This window comes from Lynx rufus, unplaced genomic scaffold (assembly GCF_022079265.1).
Source record: "Lynx rufus isolate CCGP_SWC_20201006 ecotype Redwood Valley unplaced genomic scaffold, mLynRuf1.p SCAF_33, whole genome shotgun sequence".
NCBI classification, from domain to species: Eukaryota; Metazoa; Chordata; class Mammalia; order Carnivora; family Felidae; genus Lynx; species Lynx rufus.
In genome coordinates, this window is record NW_025814849.1 from 126527 (window position 1) to 151755 (window position 25229).

Sequence of the window (25229 nt, forward strand, 5' to 3'; positions counted from 1 at the left end):
TGACAATATGACCCTGGAAAGAAAGAAAAATGAATTCTGATGACGTCCTACGTGAAATACATAACATAAAAATCATTAGGTATCAAACCAGGTTTTCTTTAAACAGAAGCAATGATCGTTGGGAATTTGTAACGTCTCTTCGAAAGAAAATACTGAAGACCAAGGCAATATGAAATTGATTTCACTGATTTTGAACAAGGCCAGATAATAATCGATCAGGGACTCAATACGGGGATGGTGTCTACCTCCAAGATGATTCCAGTGGCCCCCACCTCCTGGTGTTTATACCGTGCTGTCCCCTTCCACAGTGGGCAGGGCCGACCTGTGTAACCAATAGGATATTGTAGAAATGTAGGTGTGTGACTTCCAAGGCTAGATCATAAAAGACAGCGCCTCCTCCACTATTTGCTTGAATGACTCACTCTGGGGAAGGCCAGCAGCCATGTTGGCTTACCAAGCCTTCATGTAAGACCTGCAACATCATCAGAGACTCAAACCAGATCCACTGGTCTGACTCGAATTCGGCTCAGGTCATGATCTCACGGTTCGAGGGGGGATCACGTCCTGAGTCGGGTTCCATACTGGCAGTGCAGAGCCTGCTTGGAATTCCCTCTCTCCCTCCCTCTCTCTCTCCTCTCCCCCACTCATGGCTTTCTCTAAACAAACAAACAAACAAACATTTTTTTAAAAAGCAACTTAGGAAGGTCTTCCTCAAGGCAGTCACACAATTGCAGCACAGACTATTGTCATATGGGCTTAAAGGAAATACTGACCCTTCCACATTGGTTCACCCAGACTCTGGGGTCCACCTCCCTGCTCCCTCCTGCCTACATCTGAATTGGCCACTCCCCTGCCATAGTTCCACTCTTCATTCCATAGAGCTCGGGTTTTCAACACATTTTAAGATTCATTTGATGGTTTGTAAATATGTCCTGTTTATTTTTTTAAAGATTTTAATTTGTTTAATGTTTATTTATTTGGGGGAGGGTGGAGAGAATGAGCAGGAGAGGGGCAGAGAGAGAGGGAGAGAGAGAATCCCAAGCAGGCTTCACATTGTCAGCGTGGAGTCCCACACGGGACTCGATCTCACAAATAGTGAGATCATCACCTGAGCCAAAATCAAGAGTCAGACGCTGAAACAACTAAGCCACCCAAGCACCCCAAGATTTTATTTTTAAAGTAATCTCTACACCCAACATGGGGCTCGAACTTCCAACCCTGAGATCAAGAGTATCACGCCCCACCAACTGAGCCAGCCAGGTGCCCCAATATGTCCTGTTTACTATAACCATCTCTGAGAGATAAATGTGTCCTAATCGTTGTTTATATTCCAACCACAAGAGGAAGAAACACAATAAGAACAACTAAAAATCTTAAAAATAGATTCTACAGTTTCAACAACAATAAAATGAATGAACAGATAGTCCTATTCTGGGCAATGAAGGCACGTCTGCCATGGGGACATCCAGGAAAGATTTTGTTTTGTTTTGTTTTGTTTCTAATAAGAGTCACAGGAACGAGATGTGTCACTTTTTCTTCCTGTGGACATTGTCTGATCTGTATGTGATGTCCGGAACTGCTCAGCCATCTTGCTGACGACCCGAGAAAAAAAGGCAACACAGAGGAGGCCAGAGTCCTGGCTCTGAGTGTCTTGTTATAAAGATGATGTATTTCCCTAAGGTTTAGACCAGCTGGCTGAGTTTTCTATTATAGGAAACATTCTGATACAGTAGGGGCTCAATAAAGTTTTAATTGAGTAGATACCAACAGTTGCTAAAAATAGGATTCCCAATAGTAACTGGTAGAGGGGGAACCTTGAGTGGCTCAGTGGGTTGAGCCGTCCAACTCTTGGTTTTGGACCAGGTCATGATCTCAGGGTTCATGGGTTCAAGCCCCACATCAGGCTCTGTGCTGACAGTGCAGAACCTGCTTGGTATTTTCTCTCTCCGCCCCCCCCATGCCCCTCCCCTACTCACTCTTTCTCTCTCAAAGTAAATAAACTTAAGAAAATAAAATAATAGGGGTGCCTGGGTGGCTCAGTCGGTTAAGCACCAGACTTCAGCTCAGGTCATGATCTCGCGGTCCGTGAGTTAGAGCCCCACGTCGGGCTCTGTGCTGACCGCTCAGAGCCTGGAGCCTGCTTCAGATTCTGTGTCTCCCTCTCTTTCTCTGCCCCTCTCCCGCTTGCACTCTGTCTCTCTCTCAAAAATAAATAAACCTTAAAATTTTTTTTTCATAAAATAATTTTAAAAATGTTTTAAATACATTTGAACTGCCTTAATACAATTCTTTGGTACCAGTTTGATTAAAAGGTATTCCACCGATTAACTGACAGCAACAGTTTACAACAGTGGTTCCCAACCCTGGCTTCACTTTTAGATCCACTAGGAGAGGGTTGTTTTGTTTTGTTTTTTGTTTTTTTTTAAAGCTGATGCCTGGGCCCCCTTCCAGACCAAGCATTTAGTGTATCTGTTGAAAGCCCTCCGGCCCCATCTCTCCACTCGCTTACTGCAATCCAGCCATGCTGGTCTCTCTGTTCCTCAGATATGCCAAACCCTGCCAATACCGGGGCTCCTGAACTACCTTGTGCTGCCCCGCCTTCTGCAAAGCTGCCTCCACTCATCTTTCAGGTCTCACTTAAGGAGTCTCCTCCCGGAAAGCCTCTCCTAACCATCAGATCAGAAGTAGGATCCCAAACTTCTCCCATTCAATCCGATCATCTCTGCTGCTGTGTGTAATTATTTATTCTCAAATAAAGCAACAATTTGTCTTATTTAAATTTAAATATATCTTATTTAAAGGTAAATAAAGTGCTTTATCTCGTTTGAATAAAGAACTTCAATACAAAACTAGAAAGAGCTAGATTTCAGGGACTTCAGATGATGTCCAATCAGGACAGTCAAGGAAGCCTTTGTGCAATCAACCTTTGAAGCAGGCCTGGACGGATACGATTTGATTTGTTGAGGTCGGGGTTGGTGGTATTTTAGAAACAAGGAGCAGCTTGAGTGGAGAAAGGCGGAAAATGACAGGAAGCATATGGAGAAAAGAAAGTGGCCAGCAGATAAGGGAAGCAGGGAAGAGAGCATTTTGAGGGATTATTATATCTGATGAGATGCAGTCAGAAATAGAGGGCCTACATTGAATAATGGCTACATTAGATGTTGCGGAGTAATTCCAAGTGGGGTGGAAAAGGAAGTGGCTGTAGGACTGGAAGAAAAAGGAGAACGTATAAGGCATTGGGGCGGGGGTGGGTGGGTGAAGGGGGTGGGGGGACGGAAAGGGTGAGACAGTTAAAAGCCTCACCAGGGAGAAAGGCAAAAACATAAATTGCTTAGTCAACCACAACCGCTTGGAGGCGCTGCGGGCCTCACGACTAAACCGAAGCCTGTCCTAGGGTTCCCTCTTCCGGCAGAAATAAGCACTGCACACTGAGATGGGGGATCATTGAAAGGCACTTGCCAGTCTCTAAACAGCATACCTCTGCGAGGGTCATATTTATAACTTGGCGAGGATTTTGTTGTGCTTGCAGACAAAACATGAAAAGGAACACTACTTTAAAATAAATGGGAGCCAGGGCGCCTGGGTGGCTCAGTCGGTGGAGCGTCCGACTTCAGCTCAGGTCATGATCTCACAGTCTGAGTTGGAGCCCCGCCTCCGCCTCTGTGCTGACAGCTCGGAGCCTGGGGCCTGCCTCGGATTCCGTGTCTCCCTCTCTCTCTGCCCGTCCCCCGCTCATGCTCTGTCTCTGTCTCAAAAATCAAACCATTAAAAAAAATAAATGAGATCCATGTGCTTTTCTTCTAGTTTATTCTAGACTTGCAACTGTATCTATGTAGGTGAATCCTTCCATAGCATTAATCCATGTGTGAAAGCAAAATTCGGGGTGCTTTGACCTATTACATCACTCGGTGAAACTGAACAAGTCTATTATCTCTGTTCTTTAACTCGACTCAGGACGCCTAAACGGCAGAAACACATCTTATTCATCACTGTGTTACTACAGTTCTGGATTTGTTGGCGGGGCCCGTAAATGTTCCACTAGGGATTGTGCTGGCTAGGTGGTTTTATTCCTGAGAAAATGAAATAAAAGGCATTTTTCCTTCATACAAAATGAAAAGATATTAGAACTCTGTCAAAACTATAAAAGATGTAAAGTGTGAACGCAAGGTGCAGGAGACTGCAAACCAGTACGGTACTCTTTGTGGCAGGGGATATTAAAAATTAGCGGTTGCCTGTATGTGTATAGAGAAACTCTGAAAGTTCATGGGGAGCGGGGGAAGATGGGGGGTGGAGAACTGGGTGGAGACTTGTTATACACAGTTTTAAACTTTTTATGTCTCTGGAACACATGAAAGGTATTACCTACTCAAAAAATTAAAATAGAAAAGTATCATGGGACAACAAATAGTTATAAAAGTTAAGCTCTAAGGCCGATTTTTAATTACCCTGGAGAAACTTATTACGTAGAAATCTCATGATTTATGCTGTACTTTCAAAATATTAGTATGAAAGAGAGAGGTGTATAAGATGACTTTGCTACAGCACTGTAACAGCAAAAACTGGAAACAAACGTTGGTGGGAAGGTTAAAGAAATTATAGGGCAACCGTATAAGTGGAATAGCAAGAGTGTTAAAAAGAACAACGCAGGTCTAGATACGGTGGCATGAAAAAATGTCCATAACTACACAACTTTAAAAAAAGCTGAGAAACACTGCGTTGCAAACGGTCCTATTTGTATGTGTACATACATGTGTATACATATGTATGTATAGAAGTAACTATGGTGTATTTATTTTACAGTCCCCAAAAAGGACCAAACCTTAGAAGTAGTTATCGCCGGGAAATAATCAGGAACTCAGGTGGACTAATCTTGGACTTTATGATACACACAATGTATGTATACCTTGTAATTAAAATAAGCAGCAAACCTATTCTAAACTCCTTCCTAAGAGTAGGCTTATACGGAACTCTCACTTTACACATCATTGATTTTAATGTGCTTCAACTTTTTAAATTTTGTTTTAATGTTTATTTTGGGAGAGAGGGAGAGAGCACGAGTGGGGAGGGACAGAGAAAAAGGGAGACAATTCCAAGCAGAGCCTGACCTGGGGCTCAAACCACAAACCGTAAGATCATGATCTGAGTGGAAATCAAGAGCCACCTAGGCACCCCTGTGCTTGTAATTGTTTTTCAAAACTTTTCTAGTACTTACTCTTGTTAATTAGCAATTCCTTTCATTAAACTTGGCAGGCAGCACTTTAGTTCGAGGAACCAAGTATTATTGAGCATCCCCACCAGGGGTTAGTTTTATTAGGTTGATGCTCTGATGCTCTTACGCTACAATGCCAAGACCCCTCTAGCTCTGCACAAGGAACTAAGGGTCTCTGTCTTAAGGGACATTGGGCTGTAACAATATGATCCAGCCCCATGTTCTCAAGAACTATTGTTAGCCCCTGAACCTCTTAGTTACAAGACCTTAAATATTTAAGTAATCCCTACACAACCTGGAAGCTCAAACTCACGACCCTGAGATCAAGAGTTGCACATTCCAATGAGCCATACAGATGCCCCTGGAAAATTTTTAAAAGCCACTCATGGGGTGCCTAGGCAGCTCAGTCCATTAAGCGTCCATGTTCAGCTCAGGTCCCCATCTCATGGTGAGTGGAGTGCTGCATCGGCTATATGTCAGCGCAGGGCCCGTTTCAGATCCTCTGCCCTCTTATTCTCTACCCCTCCCCGCCCCCACCATTTGTGTGCTCTCAAAAATATTAAAAAAAAAAAACAAAACAAAACTCATCAGGGGTGCTTGAGTGGCTGCCGGGTAAGCACCTCTTGATCTCAGTTCAGGTCTCAATATCAGGGTCTTGAGTTCAAGCCCTGCACTAGGCCAAGAGCCTACTTCAAAATTAACTCTCACCGTTATTTATGAACCATGTGCTGCCTGTCCTGCAGACTGGTGATTTTCAAGATGCTTTTGGGGTTTTCCTATACTATAACGTTTGGAATGAGCACCTAATTTACACCACAGTGGTGCTAGTGGAGTTCCTGGGTCTTTCTTGTTTCTTGATATATGTCAACTTCTATGAATGAGTCATGGGACACTTCACTACATTTTGTGCACTTGTATCAACAAAGTGAAAAACTGCAACTCATGTAATTACCTAAGACTTAATAGGTTTCTCAAAAGGCATTTTCTAGTGCCTAAAGTGAAGACTGGTGACTTTTGGTAGACAACACAAAAATCTCCTGTACACCCAAGATTATATACGGATACCCTAAAACACCAGGGAAGTGGAAGGCAGTAGTGTTTTGGAGAATAGCCCCTTCTTTAAAGTTCTAATAGTTCTGATTTCTGGGGCACCTACCACCCGATGTCAATTCCCTACATTAAACAAGTTTCCCTGGACTTCCACCTTTGTTTGCAGTTGACACAAGGATCTGATTGGGTAAAAACTGCTATAAACTTTCCTAAGTGAAGACCAAGAGAATGTGGCCTAACACTCTTCTATAAAAGCTTCATCTATAGTCACATGAATTTGAGGATCACTTTGACAACTTACCTCAGCAACTGCTAACATTCAATCAGTAATTTTCATGATCTAAAAAACCACGCACTCCTCAACTTTTGAGCATGATGCCATACTTTTTATTACACATTACTTGCCATATTTGAAAACATCTAGTCAAACGACTTTCTGTGTAACTCCATGTGAAACAGAGCTATGTATTAAAGCTGGCTCTTCTATAGATTCCACCTACAGGCTGGCCATGACCACCTTCTTTTTAATATCACCTGATTGCTGGTAGCCCAGAACTTTCCCATTCTCAGATATCTCACAAACCAAACCCCAATTCTGTATTTTTAAAACAAGTAGTTTATAAATATAGCTATAGACGTTCCACATGGAGAATTCTAACTGCAACCTTCCACTTTTACTGACCTTTCTTACCTCCTGGTTACTAGAATCATTCGATAGATTAAATTTCTTGATCCCTCAAACCCCATCCAAAATAAAAAGAACCCCTCACTGGCCAAAAACTCACACCATTTGGGAATGCAACAACTTTATTGAAAGAAAAGTGCAATGCATTTTGTCAAAGCTTACAGCGGGAACTTAGACACCTCCCCTCAAGCGCAGGACCAGGTGGAGAGTGGACTCCTTCTGGATGTTGTAGTCAGACAGGGTGCGCCCATCTTCCAGCTGTTTCCCGGCAAAGATCAACCTCTGCTGGTCAGGGGGGATGCCCTCTTTGTCCTGGATCTTCGCCTTGACATTCTCGATGGTGTCACTGGGCTCCACCTCCAGGGTGATGGTCTTGCCCGTCAAGGTCTTCACGAAGATCTGCATGCCCCCCCTGAGGCGGAGGACCAGGTGCAGAGTGGACTCCTTCTGGATGTTGTAGTCAGACAGGGTGCGCCCATCTTCCAGCTGTTTCCCGGCAAAGATCAACCTCTGCTGGTCAGGGGGGATGCCCTCTTTGTCCTGGATCTTCGCCTTGACATTCTCGATGGTGTCACTGGGCTCCACCTCCAGGGTGATGGTCTTGCCCGTCAAGGTCTTCACGAAGATCTGCATGCCCCCCCTGAGGCGGAGGACCAGGTGGAGAGTGGACTCCTTCTGGATGTTGTAGTCAGACAGGGTGCGCCCATCTTCCAGCTGTTTCCCGGCAAAGATCAACCTCTGCTGGTCAGGGGGGATGCCCTCTTTGTCCTGGATCTTCGCCTTGACATTCTCGATGGTGTCACTGGGCTCCACCTCCAGGGTGATGGTCTTGCCCGTCAAGGTCTTCACGAAGATCTGCATGCCCCCCCTGAGGCGGAGGACCAGGTGCAGAGTGGACTCCTTCTGGATGTTGTAGTCAGACAGGGTGCGCCCATCTTCCAGCTGTTTCCCGGCAAAGATCAACCTCTGCTGGTCAGGGGGGATGCCCTCTTTGTCCTGGATCTTCGCCTTGACATTCTCGATGGTGTCACTGGGCTCCACCTCCAGGGTGATGGTCTTGCCCGTCAAGGTCTTCACGAAGATCTGCATGCCCCCCCTGAGGCGGAGGACCAGGTGCAGAGTGGACTCCTTCTGGATGTTGTAGTCAGACAGGGTGCGCCCATCTTCCAGCTGTTTCCCGGCAAAGATCAACCTCTGCTGGTCAGGGGGGATGCCCTCTTTGTCCTGGATCTTCGCCTTGACATTCTCGATGGTGTCACTGGGCTCCACCTCCAGGGTGATGGTCTTGCCCGTCAAGGTCTTCACGAAGATCTGCATGCCCCCCCTGAGGCGGAGGACCAGGTGCAGAGTGGACTCCTTCTGGATGTTGTAGTCAGACAGGGTGCGCCCATCTTCCAGCTGTTTCCCGGCAAAGATCAACCTCTGCTGGTCAGGGGGGATGCCCTCTTTGTCCTGGATCTTCGCCTTGACATTCTCGATGGTGTCACTGGGCTCCACCTCCAGGGTGATGGTCTTGCCCGTCAAGGTCTTCACGAAGATCTGCATGCCCCCCCTGAGGCGGAGGACCAGGTGCAGAGTGGACTCCTTCTGGATGTTGTAGTCAGACAGGGTGCGCCCATCTTCCAGCTGTTTCCCGGCAAAGATCAACCTCTGCTGGTCAGGGGGGATGCCCTCTTTGTCCTGGATCTTCGCCTTGACATTCTCGATGGTGTCACTGGGCTCCACCTCCAGGGTGATGGTCTTGCCCGTCAAGGTCTTCACGAAGATCTGCATGCCCCCTCTGAGGCGGAGGACCAGGTGCAGAGTGGACTCCTTCTGGATGTTGTAGTCAGACAGGGTGCGCCCATCTTCCAGCTGTTTCCCGGCAAAGATCAACCTCTGCTGGTCAGGGGGGATGCCCTCTTTGTCCTGGATCTTCGCCTTGACATTCTCGATGGTGTCACTGGGCTCCACCTCCAGGGTGATGGTCTTGCCCGTCAAGGTCTTCACAAAGATCTGCATGCCCCCCCTGAGGCGGAGGACCAGGTGCAGAGTGGACTCCTTCTGGATGTTGTAGTCAGACAGGGTGCGCCCATCTTCCAGCTGTTTCCCGGCAAAGATCAACCTCTGCTGGTCAGGGGGGATGCCCTCTTTGTCCTGGATCTTCGCCTTGACATTCTCGATGGTGTCACTGGGCTCCACCTCCAGGGTGATGGTCTTGCCCGTCAAGGTCTTCACGAAGATCTGCATGCCCCCCCTGAGGCGGAGGACCAGGTGCAGAGTGGACTCCTTCTGGATGTTGTAGTCAGACAGGGTGCGCCCATCTTCCAGCTGTTTCCCGGCAAAGATCAACCTCTGCTGGTCAGGGGGGATGCCCTCTTTGTCCTGGATCTTCGCCTTGACATTCTCGATGGTGTCACTGGGCTCCACCTCCAGGGTGATGGTCTTGCCCGTCAAGGTCTTCACGAAGATCTGCATGCCCCCCCTGAGGCGGAGGACCAGGTGCAGAGTGGACTCCTTCTGGATGTTGTAGTCAGACAGGGTGCGCCCATCTTCCAGCTGTTTCCCGGCAAAGATCAACCTCTGCTGGTCAGGGGGGATGCCCTCTTTGTCCTGGATCTTCGCCTTGACATTCTCGATGGTGTCACTGGGCTCCACCTCCAGGGTGATGGTCTTGCCCGTCAAGGTCTTCACGAAGATCTGCATGCCCCCCCTGAGGCGGAGGACCAGGTGCAGAGTGGACTCCTTCTGGATGTTGTAGTCAGACAGGGTGCGCCCATCTTCCAGCTGTTTCCCGGCAAAGATCAACCTCTGCTGGTCAGGGGGGATGCCCTCTTTGTCCTGGATCTTCGCCTTGACATTCTCGATGGTGTCACTGGGCTCCACCTCCAGGGTGATGGTCTTGCCCGTCAAGGTCTTCACGAAGATCTGCATGCCCCCCCTGAGGCGGAGGACCAGGTGCAGAGTGGACTCCTTCTGGATGTTGTAGTCAGACAGGGTGCGCCCATCTTCCAGCTGTTTCCCGGCAAAGATCAACCTCTGCTGGTCAGGGGGGATGCCCTCTTTTTCCTGGATCTTCCCTTTGACATTCTCGATGGTGTCACTGGGCTCCACCTCCAGGGTGATGGTCTTGCCCGTCAAGGTCTTCACAAAGATCTGCATGGTCTGTCGCCAAAAAAAAAAAAAACAAACAAAACGAATACAAAAAACCCAAGACTGTAATAAACAACTCACATGTGAACACATCTCTAGCGTTAAAAGTTACAGGTCATCTTATAAGGGCCCAGTGATTAAAATAAACCTTGCCTGAGAAAAGAAACCCAACCAGGGGGATGCCGGTGACTCAAACCGTTAAGCACCGCCTCTTGGTTTCAGCTCAAGTCATGAACTCAGGGTTTCATGAGATTGAGCCCCAGCACTGAGCCAGCTTGGGATGCTCTCGCTCTCCCTCTCGGTCCCTCCCCACATGCTCTGGCTCCAGATAAATAAATACCCATAAAAACAAACAAAACAGAACAAAAAAAGCTCAACAGCCCCGTTTCAGGCCCTGAGAGAGAGGATCCCAGCCAAATGAAGGTGCTGTCTCACTTCTCTTGCTCTCCGCCTTCCCCCCCACTGATGTCTGTCCCCTGACGATTCTGCAGGGTCTCCCCCAGGCCCAAACCTTGTGTCCCGTGAGTGACAAAAGCGAGCCACACAAACGGCAGTGGGCAGCCCCACCCTGGATTGTGAGCCCACGCGGGGGTGACATCACGTGACCGACGGAGCGGGCGCGGGGCCGCGCAGGGTGGCACCGTCCCCGTAGCTTCCCCTCACTGCGACCAGAAACCCAGTCTCGTGCCAGCGCGGCCACCAGACATTAGACGCCCCCCCCCAGCCGCCCCCCGCCGCGCACGGAGCCCCAGCAAAGAGCCGCTAAAGCCTCACGGGCCCGTCGCGCTCTCTTCCGCTCCCAACGCCCTCCCCGCGTCTTCTCCCTCCAACCTCACAGCCCCGCTTATCCCACCCAGGCAGCGAGCACGGCCGCCATTTTGCTTCGTCCCTGCCCCTCAGAACCGCCCTGCTCGCCGGCCGCGTCGACTAAGACTCGGCTGCCGCTCCGCCGCCGGCGCGCCGCACGACCACAAGACCCCCGGGCCGGGGTAGCAGCCCGCTCCTCACCAAGCGACTGTGGCGGCGACTCACACCGAAGAGCAGCAACGGAACTCCCGGCCTCCACGGAACTGCCTACGCCACACCCGGCACCTCCTTATATAGCACTCGGTGGAACTGCTCCGCTGGATCCCTCCGCAGAAACGCCGAGAACGGACTACTTTTCTCCGCTCTTCCTACCCCGCCCCGGACAGAAAGGCAGTACCCCAGATCATCGAAGGGCCCCCTCCCGTAGTGGTTTTCCGTGGAGACCGGGCGGCAGGGGAGAATCTGAGGAGGAGGGGGCCGCAGTGCTCGGCGCCCGCGCGGAGGGATCAGCGCGACTGTTGAGTGTGGCGTCCGCGGACGTGGCCGGCGCTCGACCTACGGGGCGGGGCGGGGCGGGGCGGGGCGGGGCGGGGCCGCGGGAGGTGCGAAAACCCGGCGTGGATTCTCCCGGGCGCCCGGAGCGGGCTCGGCCCCGACGCCCCCGTCCCCGTCCCCTCAGCCCCAACGGTCCCCGCCGCTGCCGAGACCCGCCCCTGACGCAGGGGGCTCAGGCCTCACGCGCCCCTCCCCCTCCGCAGACAGAGGGGTTTTCGTGAGGGGCCACGTTGAGGATGGCGGCGCGTTCGCGTGTCACCAGAACCCCCGTGCCCCTCCCCCACCCACCCCACCCCCGCCGGGGCAGCCGCCCATCCCCCGCGCGGGCGCCTTGACAGGACGGATGACTCGACAGAACGGGCGCGGGGGGCTCCTACGCGGGCGGAGGTGGGTCCGCCCTTGCTTCCCCCCCCCCACTCCCCGCCTGGGGTCGTCGGGGAAGCGCCGCTGGCCCCTCACGCTTCGTGAACCTACGTGAGGTGCCTCCGGACACCGAAGGAACTTTCTAGATTGTTCTTGAGCCGTCCTGTTGCATGGGCACGGCCTTGGGTTTGAGAAGATTGTACTTAGATACCGACAGGAAGGCCTCAGGTTTTCATTCTTGTTGATGATACTCAGTGAAGCAGGAAGTGGAACCTACTGAAGCCTGAAGTTTCAAAAACACCGACCGAGTTCCTGTATATTTGGGGGGGGGGCAATTTGATATCCCAAACATGAAATTTCATTGTACGCTAAATTCCATTTGGATAAAAGAGAACAAGATTACCAGCCAGATATTTTTATTTTTACTATCCTCCATTTTGTGATTTCTGTGAGTCCTTTCTTAGCATATTTTTTTATTTTATTTTATTTTATTTTATTTTATTTTATTTTATTTTATTTTGAGAGTGCTCGCTCACTTGAGGGGGAGAAGGGCAGAGAGAATCCCTAGCAGGCTGCCGGCTCAGCACAGAGCCAGACACGGGGCTCAATCCCAGGACTCTGGGACCATGACCTGCGCCAAAGTCAAGAGTCCTCAACGCTTAACAGACTGAGCCCACCCAGGTGCCCCCAACATATTTTTTAAAGCGTTTGTAAAATGCACGAACATGTTGAAAAAAGAGGTTTTCAGAAGTTTACGGTGAAAAGTCTCCCTCAGAAACACTCAGTTCCCCAGTCACTGTCCCTTCTGGACTCTTCCAGAAGTATTTCCACCATGTGGAAGGGGAGAGGGTGTTTTAATTTCTATCCTCAAAGCCTTAAAAAAAAAAAAAAAAGGGAAAAGATTCCTAAAAAACGTTCTGCCATTAAGAAAAGACTCACTCTTGTTTTAAATTATGATCATTGTATTGTTTTAAGCCACTTAGAATGAGAAAACGAAACTGTTCTGTATTTTCTTTGATAACCCGTGTAGGTAGGTGTTTATGAAAAAGATCTGATGAGAGTTTAGAATTGACTTTGTAATTTTTAACATTTTTCAGAGAGAATGAATCTATGCCTGGGGAATTAAAATGAGTATTAAGAGCAAAATGTCATGTCTCCGGTTAGGAGACGCCAGTAACTTCCTAATCCAGATGTTTCTGAAGGTTATTCGTGCAAAGAGGTTTCACAGGAACAAAACACGGAGGCCCTTTGTAGGGTTGTTTCTCCCCAATTTTCGGGGAACCAAAAAGCTGAGGTTCTTTCTGAGGGGATCAGGCTTAGCTTCAAACCACACCCTGTTCACTGTTGGCCGTGGCTTTTGCTGGAAGCCTCGTGATTCGTGTTGCTTAACGGCTGAGTCACGAGCTTTGTGACATAGTTTTTTCCAGAGTCCAAAAGGTACAGAGAGAAACAGGCCTGGTTTCAGGGGCAGGGAAGGGAGAGGAGGAGGAAGAGGAGGACGGGAGGAAGAAGAGAGGCTCGGAGGGTGGGAATGGGGTCCAGGGTTATCTCCAAAGAGAAAACATTCTTGGGAGCTGACAACACTGATGTCTCGAGCAGAAAAACAATGCTCTGCAACACCCCTGCTGCATTCCTTCAGTCCAGCAGGTATAGAAGTAAACGTCCAAGGGCACGGGGGTGACAGGGAGAGGGAGAGAAAAGGAGAGGGGATGGCTGGTGTTTCCCCAGAGCGGGGATTCTCAAACACCAGTGATCTGACCCCTCCGAGGTCACGTGGCAACGTCTGGAGGCAATTTTTGGCTGTCACAACTGTGGCGTGAGCGGGGAGGAAGAGTCCCTGCTACCGGCGTGTGGTCACCGAGGTCGGGGACGCTGCGGCACATCCCCCCCACCCCACGCAATTACCCAGCCCCGAAGGTCAGCGACACCAAGGAGGTTGAGAAACCCTGCTCTACGGAGGACTGTTGTCCTCTTTACAACTGGCTGTTCTATTTGCTGAGACAGCCTCCCCAAACCTAAATGTCCCACTTGGACTCAGGCTTCGGGTACCAAGTCACGTTCCTGAAACCCCAAATCCCCTGACCTAGAATGTAATGTGCTGGAAGGTGCGAGATGCAGGGTGAGTCACAGGATCCATTTTCAGTTCCTGCCGCCCACAGATCCGTCCTTTGCAAACGCCCCAGAAGAGCTCGCTTCGGAGGTGGAACCAATGGAAGAGTGACAGAGGCCCAGCAACACGGCGGGATTGGCGCGCGGACGCGAGCACGTGACGGGCTGAGCTCACAAAGGGCCTGGGGTGTTGGGCTGCTGGGGGCGGGGTGGGCGGTGCTGGTGGGACTGGTGCCCGTCTGTCTGCCTGCCTTTCCTCCTTCCCCAAAGGATTTGGTTCCCCTGAAGGTCATAACCATGTTTGGGACTTAACTCAGCATCATGAGAAAATCCAAGAGCACAGCGATCAGCAAACATTTCCCCCAAGAGAGAGGATGAGATCAAGGGCTGGCTGGGAACCGTTTGCCTTGCTCTGTCATTGTCATGTCATAGGTAACCATAAAAGGTAATAATCAAAGGCGTCTGCAGTTTGGGGGGAGGGGGGAGGAGCCCAAGGGCCTCTTCATTTTCCTGTTTACTTGCGTGCATTTATTTGCCTGGTGTGGCCTCGTGTGGCCGAACTCAGACCGCCCCGGTTTAAAAATAACCAGTTTCATGCCCTACCTCTGGGACAATCAGACTTTAAAAAGTTCCAGTCCTCAAATATGCCTGCTTTAGGAAGGTTAAGAAGTTAGTTAGCCTGTTGGAGATTTGGTTTGTTTTTAATTCGTTGCAGTCGTGGCGACATACACACGTAACGAAATGTACCATCTTAACCATTTTAAGGATGCGGGAAACAAAGGCAAAGGAAAAAATGAAATTTCCTGACAACTTACCAGCCTATTGAAAAGCCCTTGAAACAGAGGGACCTTCCTCTAGGAGCTCAGCTCCCTTCTTTGCTAAGGGCAAAAGGCACTCTTAATCCTGTAAATCTAGTTTAACATATAAAAATGCCTTTGGGGGCGCCTGGGTGGCTCCGTGGGTTAAGTGTCTGACTCTCGGCTGTGGCTCAGGTCATGATCTCACCGTTCCAGGAGTTTCGAGCCCTGCGTTGGGCTCTCCACTGGCAGCACAGAGCTTGCTTGGGATTCTCTCTCTCTCCTTCTCTCTCTGCCCCTCCTTTACTCACACTGTCTCTCTCTCTCATGAATAAATTTTAAAACTTAATAACATAAAACTGTTTACAAATTCCTTTGGAAACTTCCTTTGTCTCTGTCCCACCCCCAAAGATCTATGTTAGCAATGACTCCAAACTCACAGCCCACAGATATACATCTGAAGGGGCTCATGACTGAGGTTTTACTAGACGATAGTAAGGTAGTAAATGACCTTTTCCTAACCGTGGGAAATCTTGTTTCCAAAATACCTTGGAGGCTTGTGCTGTCCCTAACCCCCTCCCGACTTGAAAGTATATCATCGGCCCCCCTTTAAGACCCTAACACGTCCTGTCCCTGTGCTTTAATAAAACCACCTTTTTGCACCAAAGACGTCTCAAGAATTCTTTCTTGGCCGTTGGCTCCAAAGGCCAACATTTTCTACATCGTAAGGTACACGGGGCGGGGGGCGGAGGGAGGAGGAGGAAAAATAATTTTCCCTTTACCCACCTGAGGTCTTAGCTGAGACCTCTGTGATGAAAGACATTAACCAGAGAGAAAAATCCCCAGCAGTTTATTAACATGTAGGTCACACATAATGCACAGGAGATACCCCAGGACAACATGAATAACGAAGTCAGAGGTGGTTTTAGAATTTAGGCCTAAACACCATCTGAAGAGGGAAAGAGGAGGGGGGTATAGGCCCCTCGGGGGGCCATTCAGTGGTTTTTAGGAAAGACCATAGAGTAGATGGGAGGTAGGACAGTGTGTGACCGTGTGCCAGTCTGCCCCAGTTGGTGAACCTCCGGAGGGGGGATCTTGGACCAGTGGGCCCCTTGGGAAGGTCTGTATTTAGGCACATAAGGGGGGGTTCAGAGACAGCCTCTCCCGGCATATGCTGGTCTTCAAGTGCCTTCAGCTCAAAATAATTTCAGATGGCATGTTCTGGTGCTCGTCAGCATTCACACTGCCATGCAGCCGTCCCCACCAGAATTCTTCCATCTCGCAAAACGGGTCCTCAGCCCCCATTTACAGAACTCCCATATCCGCCTTCCGCCGGCGCCTGGTACCCACCATTCCGCTTTCTGCCTCTCTGAACTTGACTGCTCCAGCCATGTCCTACGATGGGCTTTGTCGTTTTAAGTGCACAGTAAAATGCAAGAGTTGACAAAGGCAGAGTTTTCAAAGACTCACAACCGCTTTTCTAGGAAGCTACATTCCCCAGCAAGCCTGATGGTATGTTTCGCCTGGTCAGTGTGCTATCAGAAGTAGTTAATGATAAGACAGAAAGTACACCAGAAGCATATAATTAGCTTCGTGTTAGGCCTGATGCCTTTAGAAATCACCTCGACATTCTGTTCCCTTAACACCCGGTTGACATTTGAGGAGAAATCACCTTCACAGCAGCTCATTTAGACACAGGAGCTGTCACCAAAACTCCACCGCCCAACTGGTGAGTCACTTCACAGATTTCAATGTCATCTCAAAAGTGAAGGCTTTGCAAAGAGTCACGTCCCTCCAGATCTGAGATGAGATGCTTTTATGATTTCATAGATGAGGTCAAGTCACGCGAGAGACCGGATTTGCCGGGTGAGGAATTCATTATTACTGCAGAGAAAGAATTGAACCCACAGAAGGCAATAAATAGAATCCCTTCTTTCTATAAAATGCATCTTCGATCTTTAATGATAAAATACAGATCGTGTATAAATATAAACATGAACCGTATGTGCATCAGTGTCATTCATTCATTCATTTGTTCGTTCGTTCGTTCGTTCGTGACCTGTTGCTGATGAAGCGGGAGGCAAAATCCTGCCTGCCAGGAATACTGGTTTCCCTTCGGGTCACTCCCAAACTGGTTGGTTACTGACAGCACAAATAAAGGGCAAGGGCCAGCAGTCAGACCTTTGAATGGCTTCCACACTTGCCCTCTGATGGCGGGGCATCAGTCGCCAGTCCTTGGGGACTTCTACTGCAGTCACGGTGCCACGAAAAGGACCGTGGCCTCCCCCGTTGCTCCTTCTCGGGCTGTTTCAGTCATCAGGTGATGTTTTTGCCTTTACGTTTTTCTGCCAGCAGCTGCCCTCAGCCTCTTGCAACAAAAGCGTATCGGGAGTGTTACAGGTTTCAGAGAGGGGGGATCCTGCCTATTGTGAAAATCCCACCTGCAAGTAGTGACCAGAGGAGTCGTAATCACATACGTGGCACTTTAATGATGAAGAAGGGGGAGAATGGGGAGAAAAAACAGTGGAGATGCCGGGGATCGAACCCGGGGCCTCATACATGCAAAGCATGCGCTCTACCGCTGAGCTACATCCCCCTCCCTCTTCCCCTGGCTTCCTGAAATTCTCTGCTGTATGCTATTCTTGAGGTTGCTATTTTTTTCTAATTTACAGTTTTGTCTGATTAAATGTGTGTTGGGGGTTGGCATAAACAAACCAAAAATAAATCTCCCCAAACAGGCCTGTTCTACATAGCCTTGCAATTGAAGTGCTCGCTGATATCGGAACCCAGGAACAAAGGGAAAGAGATCTAGTTTTGAATGTTGCTCATCACAGGGGAAAAAAAAAAAAAGGAAGGAAAATGAGTTTATTTCCAATAAATAAGGGCATTGCCTTGACTGAACCTCTACCCAGCAATGTCTGCTTCTCTGTCCTTTAAAACCATTCCAGGGTAAAACAGGCGATGGGAATTAAGAGTACACTTATCATCACGAGCACTGAGTAACGCATAGAATTGTTGAATCACTATATTGTACACCTGAAACTAAGATAACACTGTATGTTAGCTCTACTGGCATTAAAATTAAAGATGTAATACAAAAATATTCCAACCTTCAGTAACTTCTGAGATTTGCAGACCTTCCCCCCCCCCGCACACCCCCACATTCCCAGAGCACTCTTCTGAATATAAAAAGAAGCAAATTAAAAAGAAACAGGTCCAGCTCCAGAATCAGGGCTCTGAGGGAGGAATCACTTTGCAATAGCCCACCGAAAAGAACCATTTCTCACTGTCGGCACCCGTCTCTTCCAGAGTGCAGAGTGCTTATGAAGCTGCCCTAGGGAGGCAATACGAGGTGTCTTCCAGTCATCAAGGGGTCGCTCAGTGGTGGAGGAATGGTTGAGGGCAGGGAGAGGGCAGAAAGTTGAGTCTCTGCCTCTTTCCACCAGCGCTTGAGATTTCCTGGCAGGAAACAGTCACTCTGATGGGGAGAACACACCCCCAGTTGTCCTGCCTTGTCCGCTTTGTCCCCAGTCAGCTCCCTTCCAACCCGCCTGAAACCTTCACAGGTAAAGGGCTACCTGAGCTGGTGCCCAGGACACCTGCCGGGCAGTTGTGATTCATATCCCCACCTGTCTGGAGCTCATTCATAAAATGGAGATCTGAGTACTACCTCCTCCCCAGGGCGGGTGCGGCCATTGAGCCATTAGAACAGGGCCTGGTACAAGGGCCGGTCGAGCCTGGGTTCTCAGGATGGCAAATGCAGTTATTATTATATGAGCTCTGGCGAAGACAGACAGACCTTGGCCCAGCATGGACGGATGGCACTGTTCGCGGCGTTATTTTGCACGAAGTTTGGGAACGAGCTGGGTTTTTAGCAGGTGCCCCTGCTTGCTCTCTTGCCAGACTGCTCTGCTCAAAACAAGCCCGATTATGTTGCCTCTCTGCACAAAACCCTAGAATGGAATCCAACCTCCTTAGGTTTGCCTGTGACCTTATCCCTTCCTCCTCTCCCCCTCTTACATGCACACTTACCTCCTTGCTGTTCTGCAGGCACGCTGCCCTCCTTTGCACCTCAGGGCCTTTGCACCTGCCCTTCCCTCTGCCTGCAAGGGTGCTCCCCAGATCTTCTGGTGAGTGGCTCCTTCTCCTTGTCCAGGTCCTCGGAGGGGCCTTCCTGGCTGCCTCACTATTGGGGCCTGCGAATCCCACACACTCCCTGGCGTGCCCTCCCCCCCCCCCCTTTTTTTTCTCTTCTGTCACAGCATTTACTCTCTGGGAGACTTTTTTTTTTTTTTTTAATACTATTTGTTTATCACCGGTGTCATAAGCTCAGTAGGGCAGGGGCCAGGGCCTCGTGGTTCCTGCTATAGCCCCAGTGCCTAGAACAGTGCCTGGCCCCTAATAAGTACTCAGTGTATATTTGCAGAATGAATGTGACAAAAAAACGAATGGAAGAAGAGGAGCCTGGGAAGGCTGATAGCCACCCGGGAAGGAGACTGCAACCACGTTAAGACAAGAAAGCGTTTCACGGTAGCGTCCCCACACTTCCTGTCTTAAATCCATAAACATTTTCCGAGGGCCAGTCTGGTCCGGAGCAAGCCACAGAGATTGGAATATTTGCAGCAGAAGGAGCATTTCCTGGCCTTGGAGGTTGACCCTCTTGTCCCGGGACAGCATGGCGCAAACCCAGCACTTTTGTGCAGCGCTGGGAGCATGAGCGGGGGTGGGGGGGTGGGGGTGGGAGACCTTTCGTGTAACTGTGGGACACTGGGGACCCGGGGCATGATTTTGACCAGGCAGTCGATAGAATCTACAACGAATCTCGCACGCCGGTCAGGTTTAGTCGTCCGGTCAGGTTTAGTCGTTCGTAGAAAAGAGTTTCCGTGAAAGTGGGAGAATCTGATTTGTTTGGAAGAGAAATGAAAACAGTAACAGAGAATGTACGCAAAAACCTGCATGCCTCCCCGTCGGGGAATCGAACCCCGGTCTCCCGCGTGACAGGCGGGGATACTCACCACTATACTAACGAGGACCGGCTCTGATTAGGGCTCTCAGGTACGCCTTTTAAGCATTTTCAAGTTCCCCTGTGTATCACTGTATATCAAAGGGTTCAATATTTTCTTTTATTCTTTCTGTTCAAAACCGAAGAACAAAAGTCCTGCTTGACTTAACTCCATCTTAGGGAAGCTGTCCCCTGCTCGGTCCTTGATTTAGTTGCGCGGGTTTCGGGGAACAGAAATTCATACACAGAAAGCCCAAATTAACGAGCAGACATCAACAAACACGTGACAGACATTAATAAACGTTTCCGAGAGGCGAGAAATGGAGGCAGGGGAAACACAGCCGCGTTAGAATTCTCCACATTGCGCGGAAGTTTCCCTCCGCTCCCATTTCCCGTGGATACCGCTCGGAGCCGGGTTTAAAGAAAGCGAAACTGTTTATTAATCGCGGAGAATTAGCCTCCCTGTTCCGGTTTTTTCCAACCGCCTTTCGCGGCGGGAAAAAAAAAAAAAGATGAAGCGACTGCCGAAACCCGGGATCGAACCAGGGACCTTTAGATCTTCAGTCTAACGCTCTCCCAACTGAGCTATTTCGGCTGTTGGTGAAACGCCGCTTCGCTCAGATCCTCCTGGTCGTGGTGCCGGCCCTGGGTCCTCCGCCCTGGACATCCGATGCGGAAAGTCCAGAACCAGCTGGAACCCACGTCGACCAGGCTCGCCGGCATCTACTCCTTCTTGTCCTTCAAGGTCACCGCCTCCGAGAAGCCCTCCCGGATCACGCCTCCCAACCTGACCCCAGCCCCTTACCATTTACTGTTAGGGTAGGTATTGTTTTTCCTTGTCCATTCTCTGTCTCCCCAGCGCTAATGACAGACCCCTGAGGGCAGGGAAGTCACGTGCCTTGGTCACCTCCGTATCCTTCAAGGTCTAGAACAGTGCCTGGCACCTAATAGGTGCTTGATAAATATCTGTTGGATTAATGAACAAGTGAATGGATGAATGAATCGTACCTGGCTCAGAACTCCACTTTCTCAAGCCCCCTTCTTTGTACATAGGAACAAAGTCATGTCTCGGGTGCAACTCCCCAAGCAGCCTAAGGTGTGGCAGAGATGCTGACCACGTCAAGGCGTGTGGAGGACGCAACAGCCAGATTGTGACTTTCCTTGGGGCAGTGAGTGACTCAGATCCGGCCTCCACGCGTGGCCACCATTCCTGTGGCACCTGCTCAGCTTCAAGGCGTGCAGAGGTCAACAGGTTGGCGTCCAAGGCCGGCTCTACTTCCCCTCCTTTTGGGAAGTGGAAGAGGAGTGTTGTCTGGGAGGGGGGTGGGAGTGGGGAGGTCCTTCATGACGTGAGGTCATCTCACAAGTGTTTGCTAAGCACCTAATGACCGTCTGGTCCAGTCACAAATGCACTAACCAGATATTCAGTATAATAGCAATGCTAATAAACAAAAAAGACCAAAGTTATTTGTATTTTGCATTTAAAGTTTGTCTCCCTAATGGCAAAATTCCATGCATGGGATTATCAAGTTAGATGGTGGAATACACGGGTTTCCAGGCGCTTTCTGAATAGGCTGAAGCCATTTACACTCCCATCCGCCCATCCCATTCCTTCCTTCCCCAAACAAGTCTTGATCTGTTGTTACAATTAATTTTTTTTGTTAAAATCAATTTTTTAAAAATTCAGGTGAGATTCGCGTAACATAAAAGTAACCATCTCAAAGCGAACCGTTTAGTGGCATTTAGTATATTCGCAAGATGGTGCAACAATCACCTATAGTCCTTTAAACACCATTCTTTGGAAATCATTGAAGTGTATCATTTTGATAAAAACTGAATAAGGAAGGAAAGAAGGGAAGAAAGGAAGGGAGGGAGGGAGGGAGAAAAATAAAATTCAAACGGTGCAGATGGGTACAGAATGGAAGGTGAGAGTCACTCCCACCCTACTGCAGTCCTTCCCTCCAGAGGTAACTGGTGTCTCCAGCAGACTGTGATTGACGCCACCTTGGGCAGGTTACAGAGCTGCTTCCCCACCCGCCTGGGTGACCAGATAGCCCCAGCCAGCCTCGGAAGGAGCGCACACCCGTAAATATTGCCCCCGGGCGTGGTGAGAGCTATAAAATCATTGGCTCTTGTTACTGTGATGCCCATGAGAAGTAGAAATAATAACACACTGACAGTCTGTGTACATTTCATATACGTAACAGGACACACGTGGCGTAGCGTGCTTCTCCGGCGCAGTTGACTCCAAGGACTTGGCTCATCTTTGCGAGGGCCCTAAGGGGCGCGTTACTAGGCCCAGCCTCTTCTGCTTTTAAAACGGTTTGCCAGCCTCCCCGTCGGGGAATCGAACCCCGGTCTCCCGCGTGACAGGCGGGGATACTCACCACTATACTAACGAGGACACATTATGATGATGCTTTTCTGGGTCGGTCCATATAGATACAGCGCCGACCTGCTACCGCGCGTATCCATCCCCAGCCGGGATTGTCACAGACGCAGCGCCGGGCGCGCCTGGCCAGTGGGCCTCCCGAGGCGCGGAGGGATCTCTCGGAAACGATGGGATACTAAGCATCCGGGAAGGAGAAAAACGTGGGCACGAGACGAAGATGTGGCTTCCGATATCCCTATTCTCCGAAAAAAAGGTCTCACGGGTAGGGGATGTAGCTCAGTGGTAGAGCGCATGCTTTGCATGTATGAGGCCCCGGGTTCAATCCCCGGCATCTCCACTTTTTTCTTTTTTGTCCAAAAGCCGTAGCACCACCAGAAGGCAAAGCAGGGAAGGCGACCCAGATGCCCCGCATTAGTGGGTCTGGGAAACAAGCCCCCATGGACACGGCAGCGCTAGGAAACGTCCCTGGCCTGGTCCCAAACGCGGTTACCCAGGGAACCCCCCTCCCCCGCGGAGATTCAGATTGAATAGGTGGGCGGTGGACCCAGGAATCTGCGTTTCTACACTTCTATTCTAGTCATCGGCTTGTGATTTCTAAGGAGGGTTTTGCAAGTGGCCGTTTAGTCAGTGGCTCCTGAGCGCCTAATGCCGGTGATGCGCATGCACGGAGCTCCTACTGTGTGCCCAGGTACAGTGTTAGTTGAGTATTCCTTGGAGAAGACAAGCAAGGTTTGAGTTCTAGAGACTAGCCTTCATCCGGTAGCGGGTAAGTTTTAGGAAGACAGTAATACTGATGAGATGGAGACTGGAGGGGGAGGGTGTGGCAGCTGCTATGCAAGAGCCGTCAGGAGGCCTGGCTAAGCAGGGGAAATGACAGGTGCTAACGCTCCAGGTTGGGAGGGGGAGGAGAGCTCTGTCTGAAGACACTGAAAGCAAGCCCTGTGCATGGAGTTTGGTGAATGAGGGTTATATAAGGGGCTGGAATTTTATCATCGAAGATTCTAGAAGGCCTGATGTGGCATGGCATGTTCAGATTTAGGTGTAAAAAGGCTCCCTCTGGCTGCCACGTGGAGAATACGCCCTGAGCCAGCAGGTGGACGCTGGGAGAGCAGGCAGGAGCTGGTGGGGGCTTGTTAGGGATTCAGGGACTGGGGGGCGTGTATGTGGGCGTGCCGGAGTGGAGCTGGGGAGCACGAGGGGGCTCTGGACAAACTCTGGGGGTAGAGCCCACCCAACTTGCAGCTGGCTGGAATGTGGGGAGAGTAGGGGGGGGAACCTCCTGGTTTGGGGGTACACTGGGATTAGTGGCCAAGCTATGGAGAGGATAATTCTGGAATATTAAACGTGTATCTCTGTTATTTTATTTACATATCTACATTTTAGAATTTATGCATTTGTACTACAGCATTAGCACAAACTGGTTTAGGACGAATGTTCGGCTGAAGGAAGGAATCAACACCCCCTACAGGCATAGTGAACACCTGGGTGAGCCCCCACCCAGACTAGTTTCCGACCACCCCCGCACTCAGAGACTCACTCGACTCGCTCGCAGTTGTTCTCACGGCTGAGATTTATTACAGCACCAAACCCGGCAAGGGAGCGCCCAGCCCGCTGGGAAGGGCCCGCGCGCACCCTCCCGCTCCCCGCCGCTCCGCCCTCCAGGCTGCCGCCCCACAAGGGACTAATGTAGTCCACAGAGCAGTGTGTGAGAAGACACCGTTACCCCCTACGGAATAAATAGTTCTAAGAAGCCGCCCACGTCAGACTGCCCAGGACAGCAGCGAGCTGTGTCCAGACATCCCGTGTCCGAGAGGAGAGAGGGTTCCTGGGGGCTCGGCCCGCCTCCTGGGAGCAGCCCGCCTATCAGGGTGGCCACTGCCGGCCTCCTGGGTCTCCAGACAAGTGCTTGGCCTTGCAGCCAGGCCTCAGGTCAGTGGTCGCAGGCAGGGGGCCAGGCCTTCTCGACGTCGGCGTGCATGGCCTGCGGGAGCCACTGGCAGTATTCGGTCAGCAGGTCTGCGGGAAGCAGGAGGGAGGTCGGCGTCAGGGTGGCTCTGGACCCGGCTGCCTGCTGGGGCAGATCCGCCCACCGACCCCGGCTTGCCTCGGTGGGTCCCCTCCTGTCCGCTCCCAACCCCCCGGCCACGGGTCACTCGCCCCGGGGGAACTCACATTTGGGGTTTTTCTTCCAAGCGGCGAGCAAGGCGTCTCGGCAGCTGGCGCGCTCGGCAGCGAGGGCTCTCAGGAGGCTCTCTGTCCTGGGCTGCAGCCTGTAGGTGGGGGACGCACGCTGTGGCGTCACTCCGCCCGGAAGCTGTGCGAAGGGGCAGGCGCTCCCGCCAGGCCAGCCTGACCGAGGCCGGTGAAGGGTCTCCCTCCGTCGTGCTGGCGGTGTTGGCCGGAGAGGAGGGTCTAGACCCTGGCGCCCCACCGACCGCCTCTCCTCTCACACCCTCATCCGGCACCCTGGCTCTCCTCACTCCCACGCGGGCTGTTCCTCCCGCCTGGAACCTTCCTCCGCATCCCTGCTCCCAGCATCACCTCCTCCCCATCTGCTCAGCCAGGCTCCCCCCGACCAACCCCAGCCCCGCAGACACTCATCCCCAACGTGCTGCTCTGTCCCTCTGTCGCCCGGTCCCCACACACCATCTGCGCTAGTCACGTTGGGTCTCAGTGTTGGCCTCCCCGCACTGCGACATCCCCACAGGGGGCGGGGTTGTGCCCGTGCCCCAGCACGCGAACGTGCCCGGCACACGGCTGGTGCGCACAACTGTCTGCCGAGGGAGCGACTTGGCTGGCAGAGGGGTAGGGGGCACCCGGCCCCCTGCCCCTACCCAGAGTCCCCGGGAATGCCGGGGCGTGGGCACGCCTGCCTGCTTCCTACGCGTCAGGCCCCCTGCGCCGTCTGGGACGCCAGTCTTAGGAAGGCGGTGGGGGCCACAAGCAGGAAGAGAGCAGAAGGGAGGAGCAGACTGATGGGAGGGAGGCGGGTCTGTGCTCAGCAGGCAGGCAGCACCCAGGATGCTCCCTGCTGATACCTGGAGCCTCACGATGGGCTGACCAGGGTCTCCCCCAGACCGCAGACCGTGACCTTATTTGAAGAGAATCTCTGCGGGTACAATTACTTA

General features: G+C 51.0%; 3 protein-coding genes, 1 long non-coding RNA gene and 5 other non-coding genes across 14 annotated transcripts in view; 1 reads left to right on the forward strand and 8 right to left on the reverse strand.

Annotated features, from left to right (window-relative positions):
• The window catches only part of SCARB1 (scavenger receptor class B member 1), a 101669-nt gene extending 89555 nt beyond the window's left edge, over positions 1 to 12114 (reverse strand). For 2 of the 4 annotated variants that reach the window (XM_047093185.1, XM_047093184.1), the window contains exon 1: positions 11085 to 11166. The gene's annotated coding sequence lies outside the window, so the exon portion shown is untranslated. Of the gene's footprint in view, positions 1 to 11084; positions 11169 to 11912 lie in introns of those variants that run through there. The other 2 variants (XM_047093188.1, XM_047093186.1) reach the window with 2 other exon arrangements.
• Positions 7049 to 11174, reverse strand: UBC (ubiquitin C). The gene is made up of 2 exons (XM_047093177.1): positions 11085 to 11174; positions 7049 to 10088 (listed from the first exon to the last, which is right to left on the reverse strand). The coding sequence occupies exon 2, from the start codon at positions 10083 to 10085 to the stop codon at positions 7116 to 7118; it is 2970 nt and encodes a 989-aa protein (XP_046949133.1). The 5' UTR covers positions 10086 to 10088; positions 11085 to 11174; the 3' UTR covers positions 7049 to 7115.
• A 3124-nt stretch (positions 12115 to 15238) lies between the features above and the next one.
• Positions 15239 to 22309, reverse strand: LOC124522030 (uncharacterized). 3 transcript variants are annotated; one of them, XR_006964658.1, is made up of 3 exons: positions 22097 to 22309; positions 19723 to 20675; positions 15239 to 19606 (listed from the first exon to the last, which is right to left on the reverse strand). It is a non-coding gene; the product is annotated as an uncharacterized LOC124522030 (long non-coding RNA). The 3 variants fall into 3 exon arrangements; XR_006964659.1 differs by having other exon boundaries at positions 15239 to 18660; positions 18740 to 20675; XR_006964660.1 differs by having other exon boundaries at positions 15239 to 17148; positions 17995 to 20675.
• On the reverse strand, positions 17232 to 17303 carry TRNAA-UGC (transfer RNA alanine (anticodon UGC)). Its single transcript has one exon. It is a non-coding gene; the product is annotated as a tRNA-Ala (tRNA).
• TRNAD-GUC (transfer RNA aspartic acid (anticodon GUC)) lies at positions 19668 to 19739 on the reverse strand. The gene has a single exon. It is a non-coding gene; the product is annotated as a tRNA-Asp (tRNA).
• On the reverse strand, positions 20232 to 20304 carry TRNAF-GAA (transfer RNA phenylalanine (anticodon GAA)). Its single transcript has one exon. It is a non-coding gene; the product is annotated as a tRNA-Phe (tRNA).
• Positions 22042 to 22113, reverse strand: TRNAD-GUC (transfer RNA aspartic acid (anticodon GUC)). Its single transcript has one exon. It is a non-coding gene; the product is annotated as a tRNA-Asp (tRNA).
• A 57-nt stretch (positions 22310 to 22366) lies between the features above and the next one.
• TRNAA-UGC (transfer RNA alanine (anticodon UGC)) lies at positions 22367 to 22438 on the forward strand. The gene has a single exon. It is a non-coding gene; the product is annotated as a tRNA-Ala (tRNA).
• Positions 22439 to 23652: 1214 nt separating this feature from the next.
• The window catches only part of DHX37 (DEAH-box helicase 37), a 28262-nt gene continuing 26685 nt past the window's right edge, over positions 23653 to 25229 (reverse strand). Inside the window, exons 26-27 of the mRNA XM_047093205.1 lie at positions 24274 to 24371; positions 23653 to 24117 (exon numbers count right to left, since the gene is read on the reverse strand). Of these exons, the coding sequence (XP_046949161.1) occupies positions 24032 to 24117; positions 24274 to 24371 (184 nt within the window). The 3' untranslated portion in view covers positions 23653 to 24031. The remainder of the gene's footprint in view (positions 24118 to 24273; positions 24372 to 25229) is intronic.